Consider the following 24,537-nt stretch of genomic DNA (forward strand, 5'->3'; position numbering starts at 1 on the left):
CCTTCCAGCTGAATGTCCCTTCCTCTCTTTTCTCCAGAGACTGGGGCCTTTAGGAATGCACCATTTCCTGGAATTCTAGAACAGAAGAGGTGAGAACAGGGTCAGTGGAGATAGCCCGGGACTTGACAGATAGCCTGTCACCCCGAGAGTTCTGAGAGGGAAGGAAACGATGAAGCCAACTCTTAGATGACAAGCGGGGCCCCTTCAGAGGGCACAATAGGCAGAAAGATGTGGCATCAAAGACCACAAGTCCAGGGAGGCTACAGCATCCCATCTCTCTGCATTTCTTGTTGAGCAAACACCGTCAGCTTTGCCACAGAGGCCCTTGCATTAGAATTAGTCGATTCGGCGGGCGTGGTGGCGCACGCTTGTAATCCCCACACTTGGGAGGCAGAGACAGGAGGATCGCGCAGGTTCGAAGCCAGCCGCGCGCGTTGGCTTAGGAGACCCTGTTTCCAAATAAAAATGTAAAAATAGGTCTGGGAGTGTATCCCGGAGGTAGAAGGGCTTCCTGGAACCCCAGTACCACCAAAAAAAAAGAAAAAAAAAAGAATTAGTCGATTCAATCATTCTCTTTGATGATGAAGGAATTCAGTAAAATTGTCTATGGCAATCTGTGAGTGTTTAACTTTTTGTCTGGTCAATGTAAAACAAAAATGGGAAGCTTCCTTCCTCTACTCTGTAGCAGCAGTGGCATTTTTAAGTAACATTCAATAGGGTGGAAACTTCAGCAGACCTTCCTCTGCAGGACTCTCACCTCACCCCCCAAGAGTTTATATTGCTAAAAGATGTAGACCAGAGTGAAGTGTGGCTGCTGCAGCCTGAAATTGAAATCTGGGGATTTATTTTATATTCATTCATAAGCTTTGTTTGGAAATCTTGCATGGTTATGTTTAAATAGATCAATTCTCCCGTGCCTTAACTATTTTTCTGAGCTATCTATAGAAACTATATAATTTTGAATAGGATTTTAAAAATAAGGATCTAAGGTAGCACCCTTAATCCTCCCTTTCTCTCTCCTGGGGATTGAACCCAGGTGTGTTCTACCCCTGAGCTATGCTCCCAGCCTTTTTTTTTTTTTTTTAATTTTGAAACAGGGTCTTACTAAGTTGTTCATCGTCTTGCTAAGTTGCCAAGGCTGGCCTCAAACCTGTAATTCTTCTGTCTCCGCTTCCCAAGTATTGGAATTATAGGTCAGAAGGACCCTATATGTTCTCCTGAGTTGTCAGGCACAAAAGATATAAAAAGTATATCAGCAATATAATGAGATCAGCTATGTAATTATGTTAGTGTTTGAACCTAAGGGTCTGCACACAGGCAACTCCACAGATGGTGTTTGACTTATTTGTGCTCTGTTAATATTATCCACTTGGAGTACTAATGTCCAATAAAATATCTTTGTTTAAACCCTTAAAAACTAAGATTTCCTGTGCTGACAGACTCTGGCACGAGCCACACTTGAGAACGTCAATCCTTCCCTCACCCAGAGGGGCTCAAATCCTCACAAGATGTTCAAGGTGCAGTAGGGCACCTTGCTAATACTAGCCAGGGGGCTAGCTAGTGCCCTACTCAAGTAAAGGATTTTTTTTCTAATTCACAGATAATGAGCAGAAGATTAAATTTTATGGTACATCCCAGGCATGTGCCAGAAATTTTTTTTTTTTTCAGTTCTGAGGCTCAAACCCAGGGATTCACATTGCTAAGTGTGTGTCCTCTGCACTCCAGCCCCAGCTAAACAAGAATGTTTACACACAACACTGGTGTCCTCATTGTAGTTTTGTTTTACAGATAAGAAGACTGAGGTTGAGGAAGAGAGATTTTAACCCACATCTCTCTGATCTCGGGTCCAAACCGCCCTGGATGCTCCCTGAGCTAACCTGTTGGTGCTGTGTTCAGATGTGGACATACCTTCAGCCCCAATTTTTCCATCTCCATCATTGTCTGCCGCGGCCATCAAGGACTTGGTTTCTGACTCAGTCAGTTCTCTAGCACCACTCTCGAACTTCTGGAGGAAAAACCTACAGGGTGACGGGTAGGTGGAAATCTTCTGAAAGACCACGTGTCTGTGTTCCCCTACTCCCTTTCTCCCTCCCTTCCTTCTTTTTCTTTAAGCCAAATATCTGTTTCCAGTAGTTGCAATAATTAAGATCTTAGCAATCAAAGGTTTTCTATAGAAACCAATAAAACTTTTTTTTTTTAATTTTAAAAAGTTTTAGCTGGGTGTGGTGGCATATGCTTGTAATCCCAGTATTTGGGAGACTGAGACAGGAGGATCGCAGGTTTGAAACCAGCCTTACTACTTAGTGAGGCTCTCAGCAATTTAGTGAGACCCTGTTTCCAAATAAAATATAAAATAGGTCTGGGGGTGTAGCCCAGAGGTAGAAAGCCCCTGGGTTCCATCCCAGTACCACACACAAAAAAAAGTTTTGTCAGCCAGGTATGGTGGCACATGCCTGTAATACCAGTACTTGGAAGGCTGAGATGGGGGATTTCAGGTTCAAGGCCAGCCTCAGCAACTTAGCGAGACCCTGTTTCAAAATAAAAAATGAAAAGGGCTGAGGATGTAGCTCAAAGGCATAATGCTCCTGAGTTCAACCCCAGTAACACACACACACACACACACACACACACACACACACACACACACGTTTTAAGTCCAAAGGAAATCTCTCTTTGCACCTGCAGTCTTTTTATTTTCTACCTTTCAGCTTCACCACTCTATTTTATTTTACTTTATTTTATTTTATTTTTTTGCGGGTCTGAGGATGGAACCCAGGGGCATTCAACCTCCAAGCTACACCCTCTGTCCTATTTTTTATTCTTTAATTTGAAACAGGGTCTCACTAAGATGCAGAGGGCCTCACTAAGTAGCTGAGGCTGTCTGCGAACTGCGATCCTCCGGTCTCAGCCCCTGAACGCTGGGATTACAAGTATGCTCCACCATGCCTGGCTTCTTTTTTATTTTAAAAACAGTCCTCCTACCTCACCCTACCAAGTTCTAGAAATATACTTTTTTTTTTTGGTGCTGGGAATTGAACCCAGGGGTGTTCTACTTTCAAGCTACACCCCCAGTCCTCCCCCCCTTTTTTTTAAATAGGGTCTCACTAAGTTGCTTTGGCTGGTCTCAAACTTGTGATCCTCCTGTCTCAGCCTCCCAAGTACTTGGATTACAAGTGTGCCTCACAACACCCAGCTGTACTTGCAGTCCTTAGCACCCAGATTCAGAGCCTGGGTAGAGGTGCAGCTGAACTTTGCTTTAATGAGGCTTAGCTGAATTCATGTCCAATGCCAAGACTGCCATGGAAGAAGACTGAGCAAACTGGGGTCCCTGTGCCCCAGTTCCACCTAGCAATGTTGTGGTGCTCAGGACAAGGCTTACTTAAGCTCTTCTTCATCCAGGTATCCACTCTGGTCGTTGTCTATGAACCGGAAGACATCCTTCACCTGGCTGGCTGACATCTTGGACAGGCCTGATGTCTGGAAGAATTTTTGGGGTTCGAAAGTATCTGGGTCTAAAGGACAGAGAATGGGTTATTCTGATGCCCAAATGTAGACACAGTCTACAAGATGCTGAAGTCACAGGTTATTTAAAAAGACTTTCATGATATCCCTGCACTTGAGATGCACGATTGGTCCAAGACACAGCACAGCTGAGACTGGGGAGGCTCTGTGGTGCCAGCTCCTGCCCCTTCCTCCCCAGCTTTCCTCCTCCACTGGAGTTTGTCCATCTCTCCTCTCTACTCTGTTCAGGGTCTCTCTCTGCCCCTCCGCAGGCTGACTCCCCAACCTGACTGGTTTAATGAGTAAAATGCAATAGCTAGAATTCTAACAGGTCAAAGGCATCCATTGACACCCTCCCTCCCTCCAGGGCTTTTAGTGGGCTTCTTCCATCTTACAGAAATGTAATCACATGTTCAGATCCCACAGTCCCATCATTTTAGTTATCTAATTCATAACACTTTCATCTACTGTTTCCACGAGTCTTTCAGCAAAGTTTGCATTTTGATTTTTTCTTTTTCTTTTTTTTTTTTTTTTTTTTTTTGGTACTGAGGGTTAAACACAGAGGCATTCTACCTGCGAGCTACACCACCCCTGGCCTTTTTAAAAAAAACTTTTTAAATTTTAAAACAGGGTCTTGCCAAGTTGCTGAGGCTGGCCTTGCACCTGCTATCCTCTTGTTTCAGCCTCCCAAGTACTGGAATTACAGGCATGCACCCCCGCACCCGGCTATATTCTGATTTTTGTTGCTTTGCTGGAGGAGGGACTGTGGGAGGAAGCCCCACGCCTGCCTTGCATCCCTTTACCTTGGCATTCCTGCAGGGCGGCGGCGATGTCGTCAGCACTAAGCACGTCTGTGATGCTCATTTTCCACCTGGTCACACAGAACGAACGAGACGTGATCAATGCCACAGAGGAGCAGGCACACCCAAAGGCGAGGGGCTACACCCTTCTAGGCTCACTAAAACTGAATGTTTGTCTAGAATCTTTAACCTATTTTATATTTTTATTTTGTTTTGGGGGATGGAATCCAGGGGCATTCTACCCCTGAGCTACACCCCTAAGCCCTATTTTATTTTTTATTTTGAAACAGTCTCACTGAGTTTCTGAGGGTCTTGCTAAGTTGCTGAGACTGACTTTGAACAATCCTCCTGTCTCAGCCTCCCAAGCATTGGGATTACAAGCATATACCACTATGCCCGGCTTTACTTTTATTATTTTGTGGTGGTGGGGATGGAATCCAGGGCCTTGAACATGATAGGCAAACATGCTACCACTGAGATACACCCCCCCAGCCCCAGTCTAGAATTTTTTAAACCTGATAAGCACCTGTGCATTAGGTGGTGGGACAGAATATCCAAACAAAAACCAGACATGAAGAAGATCCCAGCCCTCTTTATCTCAGTGCCATCTCCTCTCTTCACTCCAGAGATGAAACAAAAGATGTGATCGCAAGAACTATTCGACTCCGTTATCTTATGAAAAATTAGACTTCCCAATCCTTTACATAGACAGCTACATAGCATTCAGAAATAGACCATGCCGCAAATGCAATGGCATTTTCATGCACTAGCCGGAGAATTGCAGTGTCAGAAATTCCACATGGAAAAGGATATAGCCGGAGCAGTTTGCAGACCTTCTGTGCAAGATACGCTATCTGCCCTGAAGGAGGGGAATCGGACCGACGAAAAGCCCAGCTCCTAGAGATCAAAATCCTTCCAGGTGTCAAAGTCGCGGGAAGAGAGAAATCTGAGCACAGCCTGTGTAAGCCTAATATAAATGCATGCAGAGAAGAAGAGTTTGGGGTCTGGTAGGTCTACCAGCTACTCACCGTTTTAGATTTTCCCCCAAGAAGAACCAGGGGAGAAAAAAAAAAAAAAAGAGTCGAAGGAGGAAGGAGCAGAAAAAGAGATGCGCGTCTGCTACCGGACTGACCTACCTTATATAGGATTGAAAAAGTGATAGTTACGACCTCTTAGATTTCCCTTTCAAGGATCGAGTGGATGTAGCTCGAATGTCTTGCCTTACTAATTAAACCTTTTTTTTTCTTTTCTATTTATATCTTGAGGGACTGTGGGTGGGAACAGCCAGTTTTAAAAAACAAACCTCAACAAACCTTAACTAAGGTTTCAGTTCTGCAAACGAACCCGGTTGGCGAAGCTGTGAGAAGATACAGGAGGCCTGTGGTGGGGGGGGGCGGCTGAAACGAGATGAGCGGGTATTGGGGGTGCCCTGTAAACTGAAAAGGCTCCCCAGATGTGAGTGGCTGTCATTGGAGGCAGGTCTGTTTTCGGCTTCTGAAACTGTGGACATGTGAGGCTGACCTCAATCCCGGGTCAAAGTCAGTGTCACCAAGGGGACACGCAAGACTCCTCCAGACAAGGGGATGGCATTAGATAGCTGATCTCCCTACAAAGTCTTGACTTTGACATTTACCAGCTAAATCTGCACACACTCAAGGAAACCAAACAATCATTCCCAAACCCCATACTAATATTTGTAGGAAAAATATTATGGAGCGGGGTGTGGTGGCACACACCTGTAATCCCAGGGTTTGGAAGGCTGAGACAGGAGGATTGCAGGTTCAAAGCCAGCCTCAGCAACTTAGTGAGACCCTGTTTCCAGTAAAATAAAATAAAATAAAATAGGGGTGAATGTGTAGCTCAAAGGTAGAATGCTCCAGGGTTTAATACCCAGTACCAATAAATAAATCTGAAAGTAAGTCGTGGGAGTTTTTTTTTTGTTTGTTTGTTTGTTTGTTTTTGGTGGTACTGGGGTTCCTGGAAGCCCTTCTACCTCCGGGCTACACTCCCAGACCTATTTTACATTTTTATTTGGAAACAGGGTCTCCTAAGCCAGCGCGAGTGGCTGGCTTCGAACCTGCGCGATCCTCCTGTCTCTGCCTCCCAAGCGCGGGGATTACAAGCGTGCGCCACCACGCCCGGCTTTTTTTTTTTTTTTTTTTTTTTTTGTATGTGTGTGGTACTAGGGATTGAACCCTGGGGCACTCTACCTCTGAACTACACATCCACTCCTATTTTATTTTATTTTATTTATTTATTTTTATATTTTGGTGGTCCTGGGGATGGAACCCTTCTTCCTCCGGGCTACACTCTCAGACCTATTTTATATTTTTTATTTGGCAACAGGGTCTCTTAAGCCAGCGAGGCTGGCTTCAAACCTGTGCGATCCTCCTGTCTTTACCTCCCAAGCGCGGGGATTCAAGCGTGAGTCACCACGCCCGGCTTCCCATTTTATTTTTATTTGGAAGCAGGGTCTCACTAAGTTATGGAGGGCCTCACTAAGAGGGTGAGGCTGGCTTTGAACCTGTGCTCCTCATGTCTCAGTCTCCCAAGTACTGGAATTATAAGTGAGCACATCCATGCCCGGCTGTCTTAAGAGTTTCAATTTAGAGGTGAGAATGTATCTCGGTGGTACAGTGTTTGCCTAGTAGGTGCAAGAGCCTAGGTGTGATTCCGAGAGGAGGGGGGGATTTTATTCTACCTCCGAGCTACCTACACCCCCAGGCCTATTTTATTTTTTATTTGAGAACAGGATCTCGCTAAGTTGCTGAGGCTGACTTTGAACCTGCGATCCTGCTGACTCAGCCTCCCAAGCACTGGGATTATAGGCGTGTAATCCCACGCCCAGCTCAGAGAGGGTTTTTAATTAGATTTCTAACATTAAGTTGCCATAGAAACTTGCCACTTTCTTTCCATGGAAGTGCTCACAATTGTCCACAGAGAGAAATGTTTTTTTTAAAACTTGCCCATTTAAGTGAAGAGAGCATATGGGTTCAACAAAATACTTCAGCTGTTCTTGCTGTTTTTCTGATAGAAAATGAAGGTGACAGAGACTGAGTACACATGTCTGGAGGTGGCTGATCAGAAGCCAGGCATCTATGTGGTTAGTTTGGATAGCACATTTGGCCTTCTCTTGTTGGTCCTAAATTGGAAGTGGGGACAAAATTCAGTAAGCTGTCATTTGTGAATCAACTCTTGGCTACTTGGAGTTGACTGACACGGGGGTTAGTGTTTGGCTTCCTGGACTATTTGCTAGAGACAGAGGTCTGGCTCTCTACAGGTCCAACTTGTAGTATGCTTGCTTCTGGGGCTGGTGGCTATAGATGAGTCAGTTTATTTTTTTATATTTATTTTGGTGCTGAAGATAGAACCCAGGGGTGCTCTACCATTGAGCTATATCCCCAGCCCTTTTTATTTTTTATTTTGAGATAGGGTCTAGCTAAGTTGCTCAGACTGACCTAGAACTTGAGATCCTTCTGCCTCACTGCCTTGGCCTCCAGAGTAGCTAGGATTACAGGTGTGCACCACTGGGACTAGCCGCTTGTCTCGTGTGTGTGTGTGTGTGTGTGTGTGTGTGTGTGTGTGTGTGTGTTAGTAACTGGTAATAAAACCCAGGGGCATTCTACCTCTGAGCTGTACTCCAGTCCTATTTTATTTTGAAATAGGGTCTGAGTGGAGGGCCTCACTAAATTGCTGAAGCTGCCCATGAACTTGCAATCCTCCCAAGTACTGGGATTACAAGTGTACACCGCCACACCCAGCATGTTTCCACTTTTAAAATGGAAAATTGAGAAGCTGGGTGCAATGGCACATGCTTATAATCACAGTACTTACATCCTTCTGAGACAGGAGGATGGTAAGTTTGAGGCTAGCCTCAGAAATTTAGCAAGACCCTGTTTCAAAATAAAAATTTAAGAGGGCTGGGAGTATAGTTCAGAGGTAGAATGCCCTTAAGTTCAATCCCCAGTACCAAAAGGGGGTGATACTGAAGCTTGAGATATGAGATATGCTTAAATTCACTTAAGGGTCCATTCATTTATTCCACAAATATGTTCAATGAATACTTACAGCGTGACAAGAAATGTGCTAATGATAGGCTGAATAAAAAAATGAACAATGGCCAGACCACATATGGCTGTGTGTGATGGTGCATGCCTGTAAACCCAATACTCAGGAGACTGAAACAGCAGGACCGCAGGTTGGAGGATAGCCTCAGCAATGTAGCAAGACTCTCAGTAATCTAGGGAGACCTTGTTACAATAAAAAGGGTTTGGGGTAGGGTGTAGCACACCTAGCTTTTAATCCCCAGTACAATTTATTTATTTATTTATTTATTTATTTATTTATTTATTTTAGTGGTACTGGGGGTGGAACCCAGGGACTTTCTACCTCCGGGCTATACTCCCAGAACTATTTTATATTTTACTTGGAAACAGGGAGGGTCTCACTAAGTTGCTGAGAGCCTCACTAAGTAGCTGAGGCTGGCTTTGAACCTGTGTGATCCTCCTGTCTCAGCCTCCCAAGTGCGGGGATTACAAGCATGGGCCACCATGCCCAGCTCAAAATAAATAAATAAATAAATAAAAAGCCGGGCGTGGTGGCGCACGCTTGTAATCCCAGCATTTGGGAGGCTGAGACAGGAGGATCTGGGTTTGTGGACAGCCTCAACTACTTAGTGAGGCCCTCTGCAACTCAGTGAGACCTTGTTTCAACATAAAGACTAAAAAATAGGGCTGGGGGTGTATCTCAGAGGTAGAATGCTTCTGGTTTCCATCATCAGTACCTAACACACACACACACACACACACACACACACACACACACACACACAAAAGAGAGAGTCTTAGAAGACCCTGTAGCTTGGAGGTAGAATTCCCTTAGGTTCAGTCCCCAGTACACACACACACACACACACACACACACACACACCAAAAACAAAGAAACAAACAAACAAAAACCTGACTCATATCTCCATTCACTGGCCCAGGAATCAAGCCTGCTACTCTAAGTTTGATTTCTAGGAAACCAGACCAGTGTCGCTAGCAAATAGCCCAGAAAGCCAAACACTAATTCCTGTGACAATCAGCCCCCAAATCCAGGATTTGACTCATAACTGAAAGCTTACCAAATTTTTGTCCCCAGTAGTGAGGACAAGAGGTCGTAAGGGGTCCTGTGGGCTTCCAGAGGCTCCTAAACCACGGCCAGGATGACGGAATATCTCCACTGGGGTCCCCCATGCCCTCTGAGAGAGTCCATGCTTCCCACAGGATTTCCGAATCAGGCAACTTCCTGAAACTAACCAAAAATAGGGATAGTTCCTGAAAGTGTTACAGGAACAGCAAGAGAGGATGTTGTGGAAGACAAATTGCCAACCCCAGAGGAAACTCTCCAGCTTCGTACAGGACCACAGCAAGTTATCTGAGAACATTAAAAGCTGAGATTCTTAAATGTCAGTGGCGAAATAGCAAGGCCCATGGTAAAGTGTCTTCCGACTGACAGGTCAGAAAAGCTAAAAAATATACAAATGTCAGCATTGCACTGATGTCTTTATATGGTGATATGGCCCAGAGCAGGGAGACCTAGAGTTACAGAAGTGTGTTTATATTTATTTATTTTATATATTTTATTTATTTATTTTTGTGGTTCTGGGGATTTAACCCAGGGGCATTCTACCTCTGAGCTACACCCCCAGGCCTTTTTTATTCTTTTATTTTAGAACAGGGTCTTGCTAGGTTGATGAGAACCTCACTACTTGCTGAGGCTGACCTTGAACCTTTGATCCTCCTTTCTCAGCCTCCCAAGTACTGAGATTATAGGTGTGCATCATCATGCTGGGTTTAGGAGCATGTTTATTTATAAATAAGATCTTCTCTAGAGGTGGATTTCCATCTCCAGTACTACAGGAAGAAGGAGGTGGAGGAGGAGGAGGAGGAGGAGGAGGAGGAGGAGGAGGAGGAGGAGGAGGAAGGAGGAGGAATACTCCAGTCAAATAGGGGTGTGTGTGTGTGTGTGTGTGTGTGTGTGTGTGTGTGAGTGTGTGTGTGTGTGTGTGTGTGTGAGAGAGAGAGAGAGAGAGAGAGAGAGAGAGAGAGAGAGAGAGAGAGAACATGTATGTAAGAGAGAGAAAGAGACAGACACTTTGACTAGGAATTGGTCCAGGGATGTTTTACTTCCTAGCTATACTTCTCAGCCCTGTTCAATTTTTATTTTGAAACAGAGTCTCACTACATTGCTGAGGGCCTCGCTAAGCTGCTGAGGCTGCCTTGAACCTGTATCAGCCTCCTGAGTATTGGGATTACAAGTATGCCCCACCATTTATAGCCGAATAGCTATTTGAGCGGAAGGACCCTTGGTCCCGGCTAAAAATTCTCAAGATGTTCAAAGTCCTGGATTTTCACAAACCCATCTTTACCTTAGAAAGCTAGAAGAGGGGCTGGGAGCAATGGTGTAGGGCTGTAATCCCAGTACTTGGAGGGAGGCAGAGACAGGAAGATTGCAGGTTCAAAGCAAGTATACAGTAACTTAGTGAGGCCCAGTTTCAAAATAAACTATTAAAAAACAGGAGTTGGGGTGTAGCTCAGAGGTAGAACAGCCTGGGTTAAATTCCCTGTACCAAAACCAAACAAACAAAAAGCTAAAGAAGTAAAAGTTTTCTTTGAAATCCCTGGGCAAAGAACAATAAACTCTCCCGCATAGGATCATTCCCATAATCTCCCCCTTCCCTTCCCTTCCAATACACGATCCTGAGCACCCTTTCAAGTGACGGTGCTTGTAGGTATGAGGGAAGGACAGGGTACCATAAGATACAATAACACAGGAACAGGACAAGATGCCGGGGGAAATACACCAGTGACATGTGCATGTATAAACACTTCACGTTGACTCTCACTATGATGTATAATTATAATACTGCAACAAAAGTATAAACCAAAATGTAATCGTGTTAGGATAGCTATATGTAAGCATAACGTGTACCTAGCCTGCCATGGTCATATGCAAATTCACAAATGAGTAAACAAGCACATGCCCAACTTCTACACATATACAGCATGTTAGTCACCTTTCTGTCACTGTGACAAAACACCTGAGGTAATCAGCTCCTAAGGAAGAAAGGTTAATTTTGTCTCATGGTGTCAGAGGCTTCGGCCCATGGTCACTTGGCCCTGTTGCTTAAGCCTGTGGCAGCATATCATGGTAGAACTGTGTGACAGGGAAGGTCTGTTATCCTTATCATGGCCAGACAAGAGCAAAGGAGAAACAGGAAGGGGCCAGAGTCCCAGTATCCCTTTTATAGGCAGCCCCCAATGACCTAACTTCCTCTTGCCAGGCACCACCTCCTAAAGGCCCCACTACCTCCCCAAAGCACCATAGGCTGGAGACCAAGCCTTCAACACATTGGGGGACATTTAAGATCCAAAGTGTAGTAAAATAAACAGCTCTCTCTCTCTTAGTGTGTGTGTGTGTGTGTGTGTGTGTGTGTGTGTGTGTGTGTGTGTGTAAGTTAAATAATTTTGGAAGTATTATTAAAAGTACAAATACTGAAATACAGACCAGAAAAAAAAAAAAGGAAAGAAAAGAAAAAAGGAAGCCAGGCGTGGTAGCGCATGCTTGTAATCACAACATTTGAGAAGCTGAGACAGGAGAATTGTGGTTCAGGGACAGCCTCAGCCACTTAGTGAGGCCCTTTGCAGTTCAATGAGACCCTGTTTCAAAATCAAGAATAAAAATATAGAGCTGGAGGTGAACCTCGGAGGTAGAATGCCTCTGGGTTCCATCCCCAGTACAATAAATAAATAAATAAATAAATAAATAAATAAATAAAATTTTAAAAAGAAAAAAGGAGAAGAGAAAACATAGAAGATGAGAGAGAGAAAAAGAGAGAGAGAAAAAAACTATCACATTACCAATGGTGAACTTTCATTGTCTATACTTTGAGATACACTTATTTTAAAAAATATTTTATGGGGAAGTGAAAGGAAAAACTTAATGAATAAAACAGTTCAAACAATGCTATGTTCATACATAAAATTATCAATACCAATTTTGGCATTATGTGTGGGGAGAGGGTGAAAGCAGGGCGGGATCCGGAGGGAAACACACTGAGTGCTGAGCCTCATTATGATGTATAATTAAAATGCACAGATAAGAAAATATTTTAAATACGGAAATGGGATCAAATTCTTAATAGCTTGACATATTATTAACATTTCCCCCTATCATTAAGTATAAATCTATATACTATAATTTTTTTTTGTGGTACTGGGAGTTGAACCCACGGGTATTCTACTTCCAAGTTACATCTCCAGCCCTATTTTCTATTCTTTATTTTGAAACAGGATTTCACTGAGTTGCAAAGGCTCTCACTAAGTAGTAGCTGAGGCTGTCTGTGAACCTCGATCCTCTTGTCTCAGCCTCCCCCATGCTGGGATTACAAGCATGCGCCATCACACCCGGATTTATACTGTAATTTTTAATGACTATGTATTGTTCTCTTGTTTGTGGTGGCTACCATTAATGTCATCAGTCCCATGTTATTGGACATCTAGATTGTTTTTATATTTTTACTATTTCAATGAGTACTAAGGTGAACATCCCTGTAGCTAAATTATTAGGTTCATCTTAGTTCTCCTCCTCCTCTTTTTTTTTTGGGGGGGGGTAGTACTGGGGATTGAACCCAGGGGCATTCTACCTCTGAATTGCACCCTGCCCTATTTTATTTATTTATCTTTTTTGTGTGATACTGGGGCTCCTGGAAACCCTTCTACCTCCGGGCTACACTCCCAGACCTATTTTTTATATTTTTATTTGGAAACAGGTCTCTTAAGCCAGCGTGGCTGGCTTTGAACCTGCGTGATCCTCCTGTCTCTGCCTCCCAAGTGCCGGGATTACAAGCGTGCGCCACCACGCCCGGCTATTTTTTTTAATCTTGAAACAGGGTCTCACTAAAATGATGAGGCTGTTTTTGAACCTGTGAACTTGTGATCCTCCTGTCTCAGCCTCTCAAACACTGGGATTGCAGGTGTGGACTACTACACCCAGCTAGTAATAAGCGCTTTCCACAACACATCTCACTGTTCAGAGCATTCCTGAAAGGCAGGAGTTGATGCTCCCACTTCACAGATGAGGATAACTCAATTTTAAAGGTTAGATGGCCAGAAAGCACCAGCACTTGGATGGATCCTGAATCGTCTGTCTCCCTGCCCTCTGTACAATACCTGGACTAGCCGCATATTTTTGAAAAGGACACAGAGTTCAGAGTCCCAGTGAGATGGAATCATTATTAATAAGACTGCCCTGGCCCCAGTCAACAGATCGGCTGCTCTGAGAATGCAGAAAGAATTCTGCAAATGTCAGCCTGCTCCTCTGCCAAAGACACAAAATAACAAAGCAAAGCAAGAAGCAGTCGCCAGGGTTCTGTTGCTATGAGGATAGTCTTGTCAAGGAGGATGGCACAGAAGTACGGCATCTAATTGCTTGTTGGTTTCACTTCTAACTCACACATCGGGGCCTGGCCTCTGCTTTCCTCCCAACCCGCCAACACTTGAGGTAGGAGCGTGGGCGAGAGTGGTTGCAGGAGGAAGGATGGACGGATGGACTGAGCCCTGTTGGAGGCCTCTGAGAGGTTAGGATGGGGCCTGAGAATGCCCCTCGGGTTCAGCCTGTGCTGGCGAGGTGCAAGCCGAGTACTCGACTTGTCTCTGGCTAGTGCAGAAAAAGCCTTTTTCAGATGTCGGCTGGCAATGGTCTTGCAGAAAGTCTGGATTCTTGAACCCAGGGCATTCTGTCTCCAAGGTACAGCCCCAGCCCTTTTTATTTTTTATTGTGAAATAGAATCTTGCGGAGTTGCTGAGGGCCTTGCTAAGTTGCTGAGACTGGCCTTGAATCTGCAATCTTCCTTTCTCAGCCTCCCAAGTGCTAGGATTATAGGTGTGCCCCAAAGTGCTGGGCTAATGCTTCCAGGATTTTAGTTTCTCTTCTCTCTCTCTTCTTCCTCCAATTTCCTGTCAGGGCCATATTCAGAATGATGATGGTCCAAAGTCAGCCCAGTTGATTGGAACTCTGTTTTGTTTTTGTGGTACTGGGGATGGGACCCAGGGGCTTTCTACCTCTGGACTACACTCCCAGACCTATTTTATATTTTATTTGTAAACAGGGTCTCACTAAGTTGCTGAGAGCCTCACTAAGTAGCTGAGGCTGGCTTTGAACCTGTGCGATCCTCCTGTCTCAGCCTCCCAAGTACTGGGTTTACAAGCTTGCGCCACCTCGCCCGCCTGGCTTGGAACTTTGAACTCATAGCTTTTGGCTTCAGTAATAGCCCAGCTGATGTTTTGAGGAGCCCAGATCCCTTATGGGAGCTTTCTCCCTGGCACACAAAGGAAGACAAGCACTCATCATTTCCTTTGCAAATGTTGCATGAGAGGACAATTCCTTCCCTCCACTTTTTTCTTTTGGTCCCTTAAAATGATGTGAGACTATAGGATTTACACATCTCTGTTTTTCTTGGAAATTTGCCCTGAGTTATTCAGTGGAATTGATAGTAAACGCCATCATCTGTTCATTGGTGTAGAAACTTGTGGTTGGTTGTGTCTTTATGGGTTTAGCAGAGCATTGTAGGGAAAGAAAAAGCTGAGATAAAGATGAAAGTGGTGGTGCATGCTTGTAATCCCAGTACTTGGGAGGTTAAGACAAGAGGATCACAGGTTCAAGACTAGCCTCAGCAACTTAGTGAGACCTTGTCTCAAAATAAAATAAAAAGGACTAGGTGTGTAGCTCTGTGGTAAAGGTCCCCTGATTCCAATCCCCAGCACCACAATAATGATGATGATGATAGTAATAATAATAATAATAATAATAATAATAATAATAATAATAGTGAAACCAGAGATAAAAACACATGAATAGAATTAATATATTTGACACTGAAGGAAAAAAAAAAAAACAAGGGCCTTGAAAATATAACTATGAAAAATGCAGAGGGAAACAAATTTTTGTGCAAAAAAAGAAACCCAGCCAGACATCAGTGAGCTACTGGATAACTTTAAGCAGCCCAAAATATGTGTAACTAGAGTCCCAGATTAAGAGAGAGAGAGAGAGAGAGAGAGAGAGAGAGAGAGAGAGAGAGAGAGAGAGAGAAAGAGAGAACACCTGAAAAACAGCCAGAGAAAAGAAACACAATCGGTTCATGCCAGGGTCCAGCCCTAGCAAGAGTCGAGGTTTGTGTGTTGGTGAGGGAAGCCGAGGTCGAAATGAGAGAAGAATTGCCACACGAAATTAGATTCAATCTTCTACATTTTATTCAGGATTTGTTATAATTTTTATACTTTATTTTTTGGCAGAAAAGCAAGGGCATAGCCATGCAAGCAGGATTTCCAAGGACGGGAAAGGTTATTATTTTTTATAGAGTTCAGGGCAAGGGTTCCAGACATTTAAATAATCACAGTACGCTTTGTCTCACTTCACGAGGCTGACTCAAACCTAATCTTATACAGTGGCTCAAACTAAGGTCAGTTTGAACTTAATGTTTGGCCCAATAACTTTATCCTTGGGAAAAAATCTTTGCTGCCTGAGTCGCTCACAAGCCGCTGCCCATCAGTTTTAGTTATAGTGCTTATACATAAAATTCCAATTATACATATTAATCCAAATAATTCTAGAATAATTTTATGAAGAAAGGAATGCTAGACATACTTCATGGGGGATCTACGCCGTTGCGGATCCCCTGATCCAGCTTTCTCAAGATCTGCATGAGATGCTGTAGCAGGTTCAGAAGAACAAATATAAGATTGACATCAGACTTCTTACAAGAAAAAATACAGGCAGAAGACAGAGGAGCCATGTTTTTATTTTTCTCTCTAGCCCTTCACAGGTGCAATATTTTTAAAAACATTGCAAGAAACAATCCAAACAAACAATTGCAGATAGATACAAATATTTTGTTTCTCTCAGCTGTTGGAAATCAACTAAATGTCCAATCTGAGGGGATTGGCCAATTTATGGGCTATGAAAAATAAAGCAACCTCTAATAGGTAGACATCTCTAAACACCCTAGAGTGCACGGAACGGCTCCCCACGACAAAGAATTATTCGGGAGCTGGCTGCGGTGGTGTGCCTGTGGTCCCAGCTATTTGGGAGACTGAAGGCAGGAGGATTACATGAATACAGGAGTCTGAAGCCAAACTGAGTATCATAGAAAGTAACATTTTTTTAAGACCTAGTCTCAAAAAACGAAAGAAGAAAGAAAGAAAGAAAAGAAAAGAAAAGAAAAGAAAATATTTAATCCAAAATGTGAATAGTACCGAGGCTTAGAAACCCTGGTTTAGCAGAGGCCTTTGTACAATGGCAGAGGGTGGGGTAGATGGGGGAATTTATGTGGCCATAAAACCCCTAAAATGACCAACGATGAGTGAAATTATACAAGCACGTGTAATAATACGGGAAAATAGCACCCATATATTATAAAGTAAAAAAAACATGCAGAATGCATTTTATAAATTGGAAAATATTTATCTATATACATAGCATGCCAGTGATAGAGATTTGGAATCTGGTTACATAGTAGCCACATGGCAGCCTCCACCCTCCATATCTCAGGCAAGATGTCTCTTGCTTTCCAGGCCAACCTGGGACAGTGCAGGGAGGAGCATCCTAGAAAACACAGTTCCAGCCTAGCGTGGTGGTACACACTTGACATCCGAGTACCTGGGAGGCTGAGGCAGGAGGGTGATGACAGCCTCAGCAAGTAGCAAGAAACCCATCAACCTAGTAAAACCCTATTTCAAAATAAAAATAAAATGGCCGGGCGTGGTGGCGCATGCTTGTAACCCCCGTGCTTGGGAGGCGGAGACAGGAGGATCGCACAGGTTCAAAGCCAGCCGCGCTGGCTTAAGAGACCGTGTTTCCAAATAAAAATAAAAAAATACGTCTGGGAGTGTAGCCTGGCAGTAGAAGGGCTTCCAGAAACCCAGTACCACCAAATAAAATAGAATAAAATAAAATAATAAAAAAAATAAAATTGGGTTGGAGGCGTTGCCACCAAAAAAAGAAGAGAGAGAGAGAAAGAGAAAGAGAGAAAGAGAGAGAGAGAGAAGCAGTCCTGCTTAGCTAAGTTCACACAGTACAAATCCACTACATAGAGATATAAAACTATGTTAGTCCCTCCTCCACCATCATGAAAAAAAAAATATCTTTAGACATTGCTAAAATGTTCCCTGGGCAGGTAAAATTACCTTGGAATAAGAACCAGTACCCTCAAGCCCCACACATCACACTTTGTCATGACTCCCAGTCTTTGACTACCATCCCAAGATATCTGGATGAACGTGTCACAAGAGAGCATGTCCAAACAGTTAATTAACATTTGAAAAGGTACTCAACCTCATTAGTCACCAGGAGAATGCAAATTGAAACCACAAGGAAATAATAATGCACGTGCGCGCGCGCACACACACACACACACACACACACACACACTCGGATGGCTAACATTTAAAATATTGACAATTCCTTGGGTTGGCAAGAATGTGAAATAAATGGGACCCTCATTCCCTGCCGGTGACAGTCATTAATACAACTACTTTTAAAAACAGCCAGATAAACCGGGCGTGGTAGCGCATGCTTGTAATCCTCTTGTAATCCCCGCGCTTGGGAGGCTGAGACAGGAGGATCACGCAGGTTCGAAGCCAGCCTCAGCTGGCTTAAGAGACCCAGTTTCCAAATAAAATATAAAATAGGTCTGAGAGTGTACCCCAGAGGTAAAAGGCCTCTGGGTTCCATCCCCAGTACCACCAAAAAAAAAAAAAAAAAAACAAAACCAACCCCCCCCCTCAAAACCCAGCTAGATATTATCTACTCAAGTTGAACATATAAATACCCTATGACCCTATACTTCTTCCTTCCTTCCTTTCTTTCTTCCTTCCTTCCTCCCTCCGTGTGTGTGTGTGTGTGTGTGTGTGTGTGTGTGTGTGTGTGTGTGTTACAGGGGCATTCTACTTCTGAGCTACACCCTTGCCCAATTAAATTTATCACTTTTTTTTTTTTTTTGGTGGTGCTGAGGTTCCTGGAAACCCTTCTACCTCTGGTCTACGCTCCCAGACCTATTTTATACTTTTTATTTGGAAATAAATAAAGGGTCTCTTAAGCCAGCACGGCTGGCTTCGAACCTGCGCGATCCTCCTGTCTCCGCCTCCCAAGTGCTGGGATTACAAGCGTGCGCCACCACGCCTGGCGCTATTACTTTTTTTTGAAACAGAGTCTTGCTAAGTTTCGGAGGGCTTCACTGTTGTTGAGGCTAGTTGTAAACCTGTAATTTTCCTGTCTCAGCCTCCCAAGTACTGGAATTACAGGTGTGCACCACCACGCCTGGCTCTAAAATTCCATGTCTACTTGCACACCTAACAGAACTGTAAACATACATGCAACAAGAAATATGTATAAGATATTCACAGAAGCTATTTATAATGGCCCTCTCAGTCTGTTTTGTGCTGCTACAGCAGAATATCCGAAACTGGGTGATGATTGATTTAAAAGAAAACAAAACAAATATATTCCTTACAGTTCCAGACGCTGGGAAGCTGAGGGCCCAGGGGTCTGCATGTGGCAAGGGCTTTATTGCAGCATCCGCCCTGGTAAGAAGGCAGAAGGACAAGAGAACAGGCTGGAGATTGTATGCAGGTACACCCACAAAAGAAAAATGGAACCTACATTATTGAGATGATAGAAATAACATTTGGGGAAAAAGGGAAATAACATTTGGGGTTCAGATATAGTTTCATTGAAGAGATGACATAGAGCCTTGGATCTGAAAGATGTATAGAGGATTAACCTACTACAATCAACATTAATCTAATTATGGAGGTGGAACCCTATGATCTAAACACCTCCCATCAGGCTCCACCTCCCACCATTGTCTCATTAGGGATTAGGCTTCCAGCACATGCTTCTGGGTGGATACATTCAATTTGCAAGCCCCAGGAAGAAATTACTCAAATGTTCCCATATGCAAAAACACACCCTAGAGATTCTATTTACATGTAGTTCAAATAGTAACCAGTAATTTAATTTCAGGATAGTGCCTTTCTTTGGAAGAGAGAGGAATGGTGACTAGGAGAAGGTCAGGGAGTACTTTTTTTTTTTTCTTTTTTTGTCGGGGCTGGGGGAGTACTGGGCATTGAACTCAGGAGCATCCTATCTCTGAGTTATACCCCCAGCCCTAATTTATTTCTATTTTGAGACAGGGTCTCACTAAGTTGTGGAGGACCTCACTAAATTGCTGAGGTTGTCCTCAACCTGTGAGTCCCCTGTCTCAGCCTCCAAAGTACTGAGATTATAAAGGAGTGTGCCACCGCTCCACGCTGGACTAGGACCTCTTGGTGTGCTGGTAATGGTATGTAGATGAGATGACTGGGTGGTTCTCTCTTAGAGTGGTCTACATGATCTTTGTACCTCTTGTATGTATGGATACTATATTAGAATTTAAAATTATGCATCAAGATGAAGTAGATTTAGCCAGGTATGGAGGCTTATGCCTTTACCCTCAGTACTGTGTCAGAAGGCTGACACAGTAGGATTGCAGATTTGAGGCCAGCCTTAGCAACATAACAATGCCCTGTTTCAGAATAGAAAATGAAAAGGGCTGGGGAAGGGTTAAATGAGTGGTGAGCGCATGCATGCCTCTACCATCCTGTACTCCATTAAGATGTGTGACTACAATGCACCAATGAAAAAAACTGAAAGAGGACTTGAAGCTCTAAAAAAAAAACTAAATTAGGACTTGACATTCTAAAAAAAAAAAAAGAAAGAAATTTAGTGCTGGGTATAAAAATAACTTTAAAGGCACAAAACATGTTTAAGGTCTTCTGAGGTAGAATAAATGAGGCCATAGATTCTGTGTAACTACGATATCAGTGCTGGAGTCTGGATGAGCCTCATGACTTGCTTTGGCCAGTAGAAAGCAGTGGACATCTAAGCCCAGGCCTTCAGAGGTCTTACCATTTCTTGTTTATTCTCTGGAATCCCGAGCTACCAAGCTGTAAAGAACCCCAGCTTAACCTCTGTAAGAATGAGAAACCACTTGGGGAGAGAGGCCCAGCCATTTCAGCGGTCCCAGCAGTCCTGGCTGAGGCCTTGATGCAAAAGTGTGCCTCACTGACACCATGCGTGATACAGATGTGCCATTCCTGCTGAGCCAGGCCTGCACCATGTACCCACAGAACTGTCAGCAAAGAAAATGGTGTTGTCAGAGCCACTAACGTCCAAAGCCACAGAGTTTAACAGCTACAACCTCCCATTGCATTTAGGATGAGATGCGCTTGTGAGACTTCACACATATTGTTGCCTACTTCTGGGTCGCTCCCTCAATGTCCACGGCCCTCCAACGTCTTTGCCCGGTTGTCCCCCCCCACCCCCCGCACAACACCTTTCAGATCTCAGGTTAAATGCCATCTCTTCAGTGAAGTTATTTCTGAATTCCATATGTCATTTCTATCATCCCAACATCTTCTTTTCCTTCCCACCATGAGTCATCTTCATTTATATGCTTATGGTTAAATATTTGTCTTCCAAACCAGCCATTGAGCTCCATGAGGCAGGGTCCTTGTAAAAAAAAAAAAAGAAAGAAAAAAAGAAAAGAAAAGAGAAAAGAAAAGAAGAAAGGAAGGAAGGAAGGAAGAAGGAAAGAAAAAATTTTGGAGGGGTACTGGGGATTAAACCTGGGGACATTCTACCTCTGAGCTATACTCCCAGCCCATTTTATTTTTTAGTTTGTAACAGGGTCTTGCTAAGTTGCTGAAGGTCTCACTACTTGCTGAGGCTGTCCTCGAATCTGGGATTCTCCTGCTACAGCCTCCCAAGTACTGGGATTACAGGCATGTGCCACCATCAGATTCTTCTGGATTTTGTTTCCCACTGTATTGCTATTGTATCATTGGTACTTGGTTGGTGCACGACAATTACATTGATTTATTTAGTGGTACTAAAACATGGGGTCAGAGAAACAGGACATTTATGAAAAGTTCATTTTTAGTGCAGAAAATGTAACCTGCTCATTTCTAGATTTAGTTTAGTTTTTTCTTTCTTTTCTTTCTTTCTTTCTCTCTTTCTTTCTTTCTTTCTTTCTTTCCCTTTTTTTGTGGTCCTGGGGTTCCTGGAACCCCTTCTACCTCCAGGCTAGGCTCCCAGACCTATTTTATATTTTTATTTGGAAACAGGGTCTCTTAAGCCAGCATGGCTGCCTTCAAACCTGCGCGATCCTCCTGTCTCCACCACCACGTGCACCACCATGCTTGGCTAGGCTTTTTTTTTTCTTTTTATTGGCTTTGTTTGTTTTTGCACTGTGCTGGGGGTAGAACCCAGAGCCTCATACATATTAGGTACTATATCACTGAGCTACGCCCTCCACCTTAGTTTTAGTCTAAAGGTCTTATGATGTGTTTTTAAACTTATTTTATAAATTTCCAAACACATACAAAAGTAAAGAGAATGTGACAACCACTATGTATCCATCACCCAAAACTCTTTTCCAGTAACACTTCATCGATTCCCAGCCACCCCCACTTTTTCTCTTTTGCTGAATAATAGAACAAATCCTAGAGAGAATGTCATTTCACTTACAAATGTTTTAATATGCATACAGTGTGTTCTTTTCCTAATCGCCTACATCTTAGAAATTCTTGAATGCCTCTGGACATGGTGGTACATGCCTGTAGTCTCAGCTACTAAGGAAGAATGAGGCAGGGGCAATTTAGCTAGACTCTATCTCAAAAAATAAGGAGCCAGATATGGTGGCACACATTTGTAATCCCAGTAACGCAAGCTGTAATTCCCAGCTTGGAAGGCTGAGATAGGACTCAGCAAGTAGTGAGGCTCTTGTCAACCTAGTGAAACCTTGTTTCAAAATAAAAATAAAATAGGGCTGAGAGTGTAGCTCAGAGGTAGAATGCCTCTGGGTTCAATTCCCAGTGCTAAGAAAAAGAGGGGGGGAAAAGCCAGACATGGTGGCACATGTCTATAAACCCAGTACTTAAGTGGCTGAGAAAGGAGGATTACATGTTTGAATCCAACCTCAGCAATGTAGTAAGACTCTCAGCAACTTACCAAGATCCTTTTTCAAATTTCCCCCCAAGCCGGGCATGGTAGCGCACGCTTATAATCCCCACACTTGGGAGGCGGAGACGGGAGGATCACACAGGTTCAAAGCCAGCCTCTCTGGCTTAAGAGACCCTGTTTAAAAAAAAAAAACTGTATATATATATATATATATATTAGGTCTGGGAGTGTAGCCCGGAGGTAGAAGGGTTTCCAGGAACCCCAGTACCACCAACCAACCAACCAACAAACAAACAACACAAAAACCAAAAAACAAAACAAAACAAAATCCAAAAAATTTTTAATGGACTGGGATTGTAGTTTGGAGGGAGAATGTCCTTGGGTTCAACCCTCAGTACCGCTAAATAAATATGTGCACACATACATATATACATACATATTAAAATAGGGCTGGGGGTCTAGCTCAGAGGCAGAACCCTCCTGGGTTCAATCCCTAGTACTAAATAAAATAAAATAGACTGGGTATGTAGCTCAGTAGTAGAGTACTCCTGGGTTCAATCTCTAGCACTGGAAAAACAAAAAGAATCTTGGGTGCAAATAGGAAAGTCTGACACTACTTACACAGAAAATTTTAGCCCTGCTATAGGGATATGTCATTTTTAAAAAAAGAACACAAGCCAGGCTTGGTGGCACATGCCTATAGTCTCAGTACTTGGGAGACTGAGATAGGAAGAGCACAGGTTCAAGGCCAGCTTCAGCAATTTAGTGAGGCCCTGTTTCAAAATAAAAAGTAAAATAGGGCTGAGGGTATAGTGTGGATGTAGAATGCCCCTGAGTTCAATCCCTAGTACCCAAAAGACAAACAAACCAAACAACCCCCCCCCCACCACAACACACTGGTTTTTTTTTTACAATTATTATGTATAATTTACAACACACTGTTCTTAATAGATCATTTCAAATTTAAAAAAAAATATATATATATATATATATAGTGTGTGTGTGTGTGTGTGTGGTACTGGGGTTCCTGGAAGCCCTTCTACCTTTGGGCTACACTCCCAGACCTATTTTTTATATTTATATTTGGAAACAGGATCTCTTAAAGCCAGTACGGCTGGCTTTGAATCTGTGCGATCCTCCTGTCTCCGCCTCCAAGTGCGGGGATTACAAGGGTGTGTCACCACGCCCGGCCAAATAAAGCATATTTTCATCTGGGTTTATCCCTAAAATTTTGAAATATTCTTCCTGAAAAGTCTCTAAGATGTCCTGCAGTTAGGAGCCTGGAGTGATTAAACTATCCAAATGGATAACACCAATAAAATAGACAGCCATGTCATTATTTAAAAAATGTCATATTTGCCTTCCATCTGGCTGTGTGTCTTTATATTGCTTTCCAAAATTAAAGAGCACAGGATTTCTGTATCATTAGACCTATTTCCTTCAATGTATAGTTAAACCCACTTTCTCTAAAGGTGAAAAGTATGTATCTCCCAAGTGCTTAAGCAACTGTGTCAGGCCCCTAGATCACTGTTAGACATTTTATTTCCTGAATTTGATTTTCTCCCATTGCTAAAAGTGATTAATGTCTATTTTAAAATGTGAATTCAGCCTGAAAAGATAAGGGAATGCATGGCGGAGCCACCATGAACCACCTTCAGAATATTCTAAACTGCAGTGACAACCGGCCGTGGTGGTGCACGTGGCTAGAAACTGCAGGACATCTTAGAGACTTCTCAGGAAGAATATAGATTTTTGTTCAATCCCAGTACTTGGGAGGCTGAGACAGGAGGATCACAGGTTCATGGCCAGCCTCAGCAATTTAAGGAGGCCCTCTGCAATTTAGTGAGACTCTGTTTCAAATAAGAAATAAAGTCGGGCATGTGGCGCACGTTTGTAATCCCAGTACTTGGGAGGCTGAGACAAAAGGATTGCGGTTCACAGTCAGCCTCAGCTATTTAGTGAGGCCCTCTGCAACTTAGTGAGACCCTGTTTCAAAATCAAGAATAAAAAATAGGGCTGGGGGTGCAGCTTGGAGGTAGAATGTCCCTGGGTTCAATCCCCAGTACCACAAAAAAAAAAGAAAAGAAAATAGGGCTGTGGGTGTAGCTTAGAATGCCCCTGATTCAATCCCCAGTGCCACAAAAAATAAATAAACAACAACAACAACAAAACACTTCTTCCAGGTGGCGATTTC

The 24,537-nt window shown here is 43.3% G+C and overlaps 1 protein-coding gene across 1 annotated transcript; it reads right to left on the reverse strand.

Annotated features, from left to right (window-relative positions):
• Window positions 1-1,819: 1,819 nt before the first annotated feature.
• On the reverse strand, window positions 1,820-4,365 carry LOC308268725 (oncomodulin; the record flags this gene model as incomplete). The annotated part of the gene is made up of 3 exons (XM_080703833.1): window positions 1,820-2,018; window positions 3,380-3,512; window positions 4,305-4,365. The coding sequence occupies 3 exons, from the start codon at window positions 4,363-4,365 to the stop codon at window positions 1,820-1,822; spliced, it is 393 nt and encodes a 130-aa protein (XP_080559959.1).
• Between the last annotated feature and the right edge of the window lie 20,172 nt (window positions 4,366-24,537).

Source organism: Muscardinus avellanarius, assembly GCF_963383645.1.
Source record: "Muscardinus avellanarius genome assembly, chromosome: 10".
Classification (NCBI taxonomy): Eukaryota; Metazoa; Chordata; class Mammalia; order Rodentia; family Gliridae; genus Muscardinus; species Muscardinus avellanarius.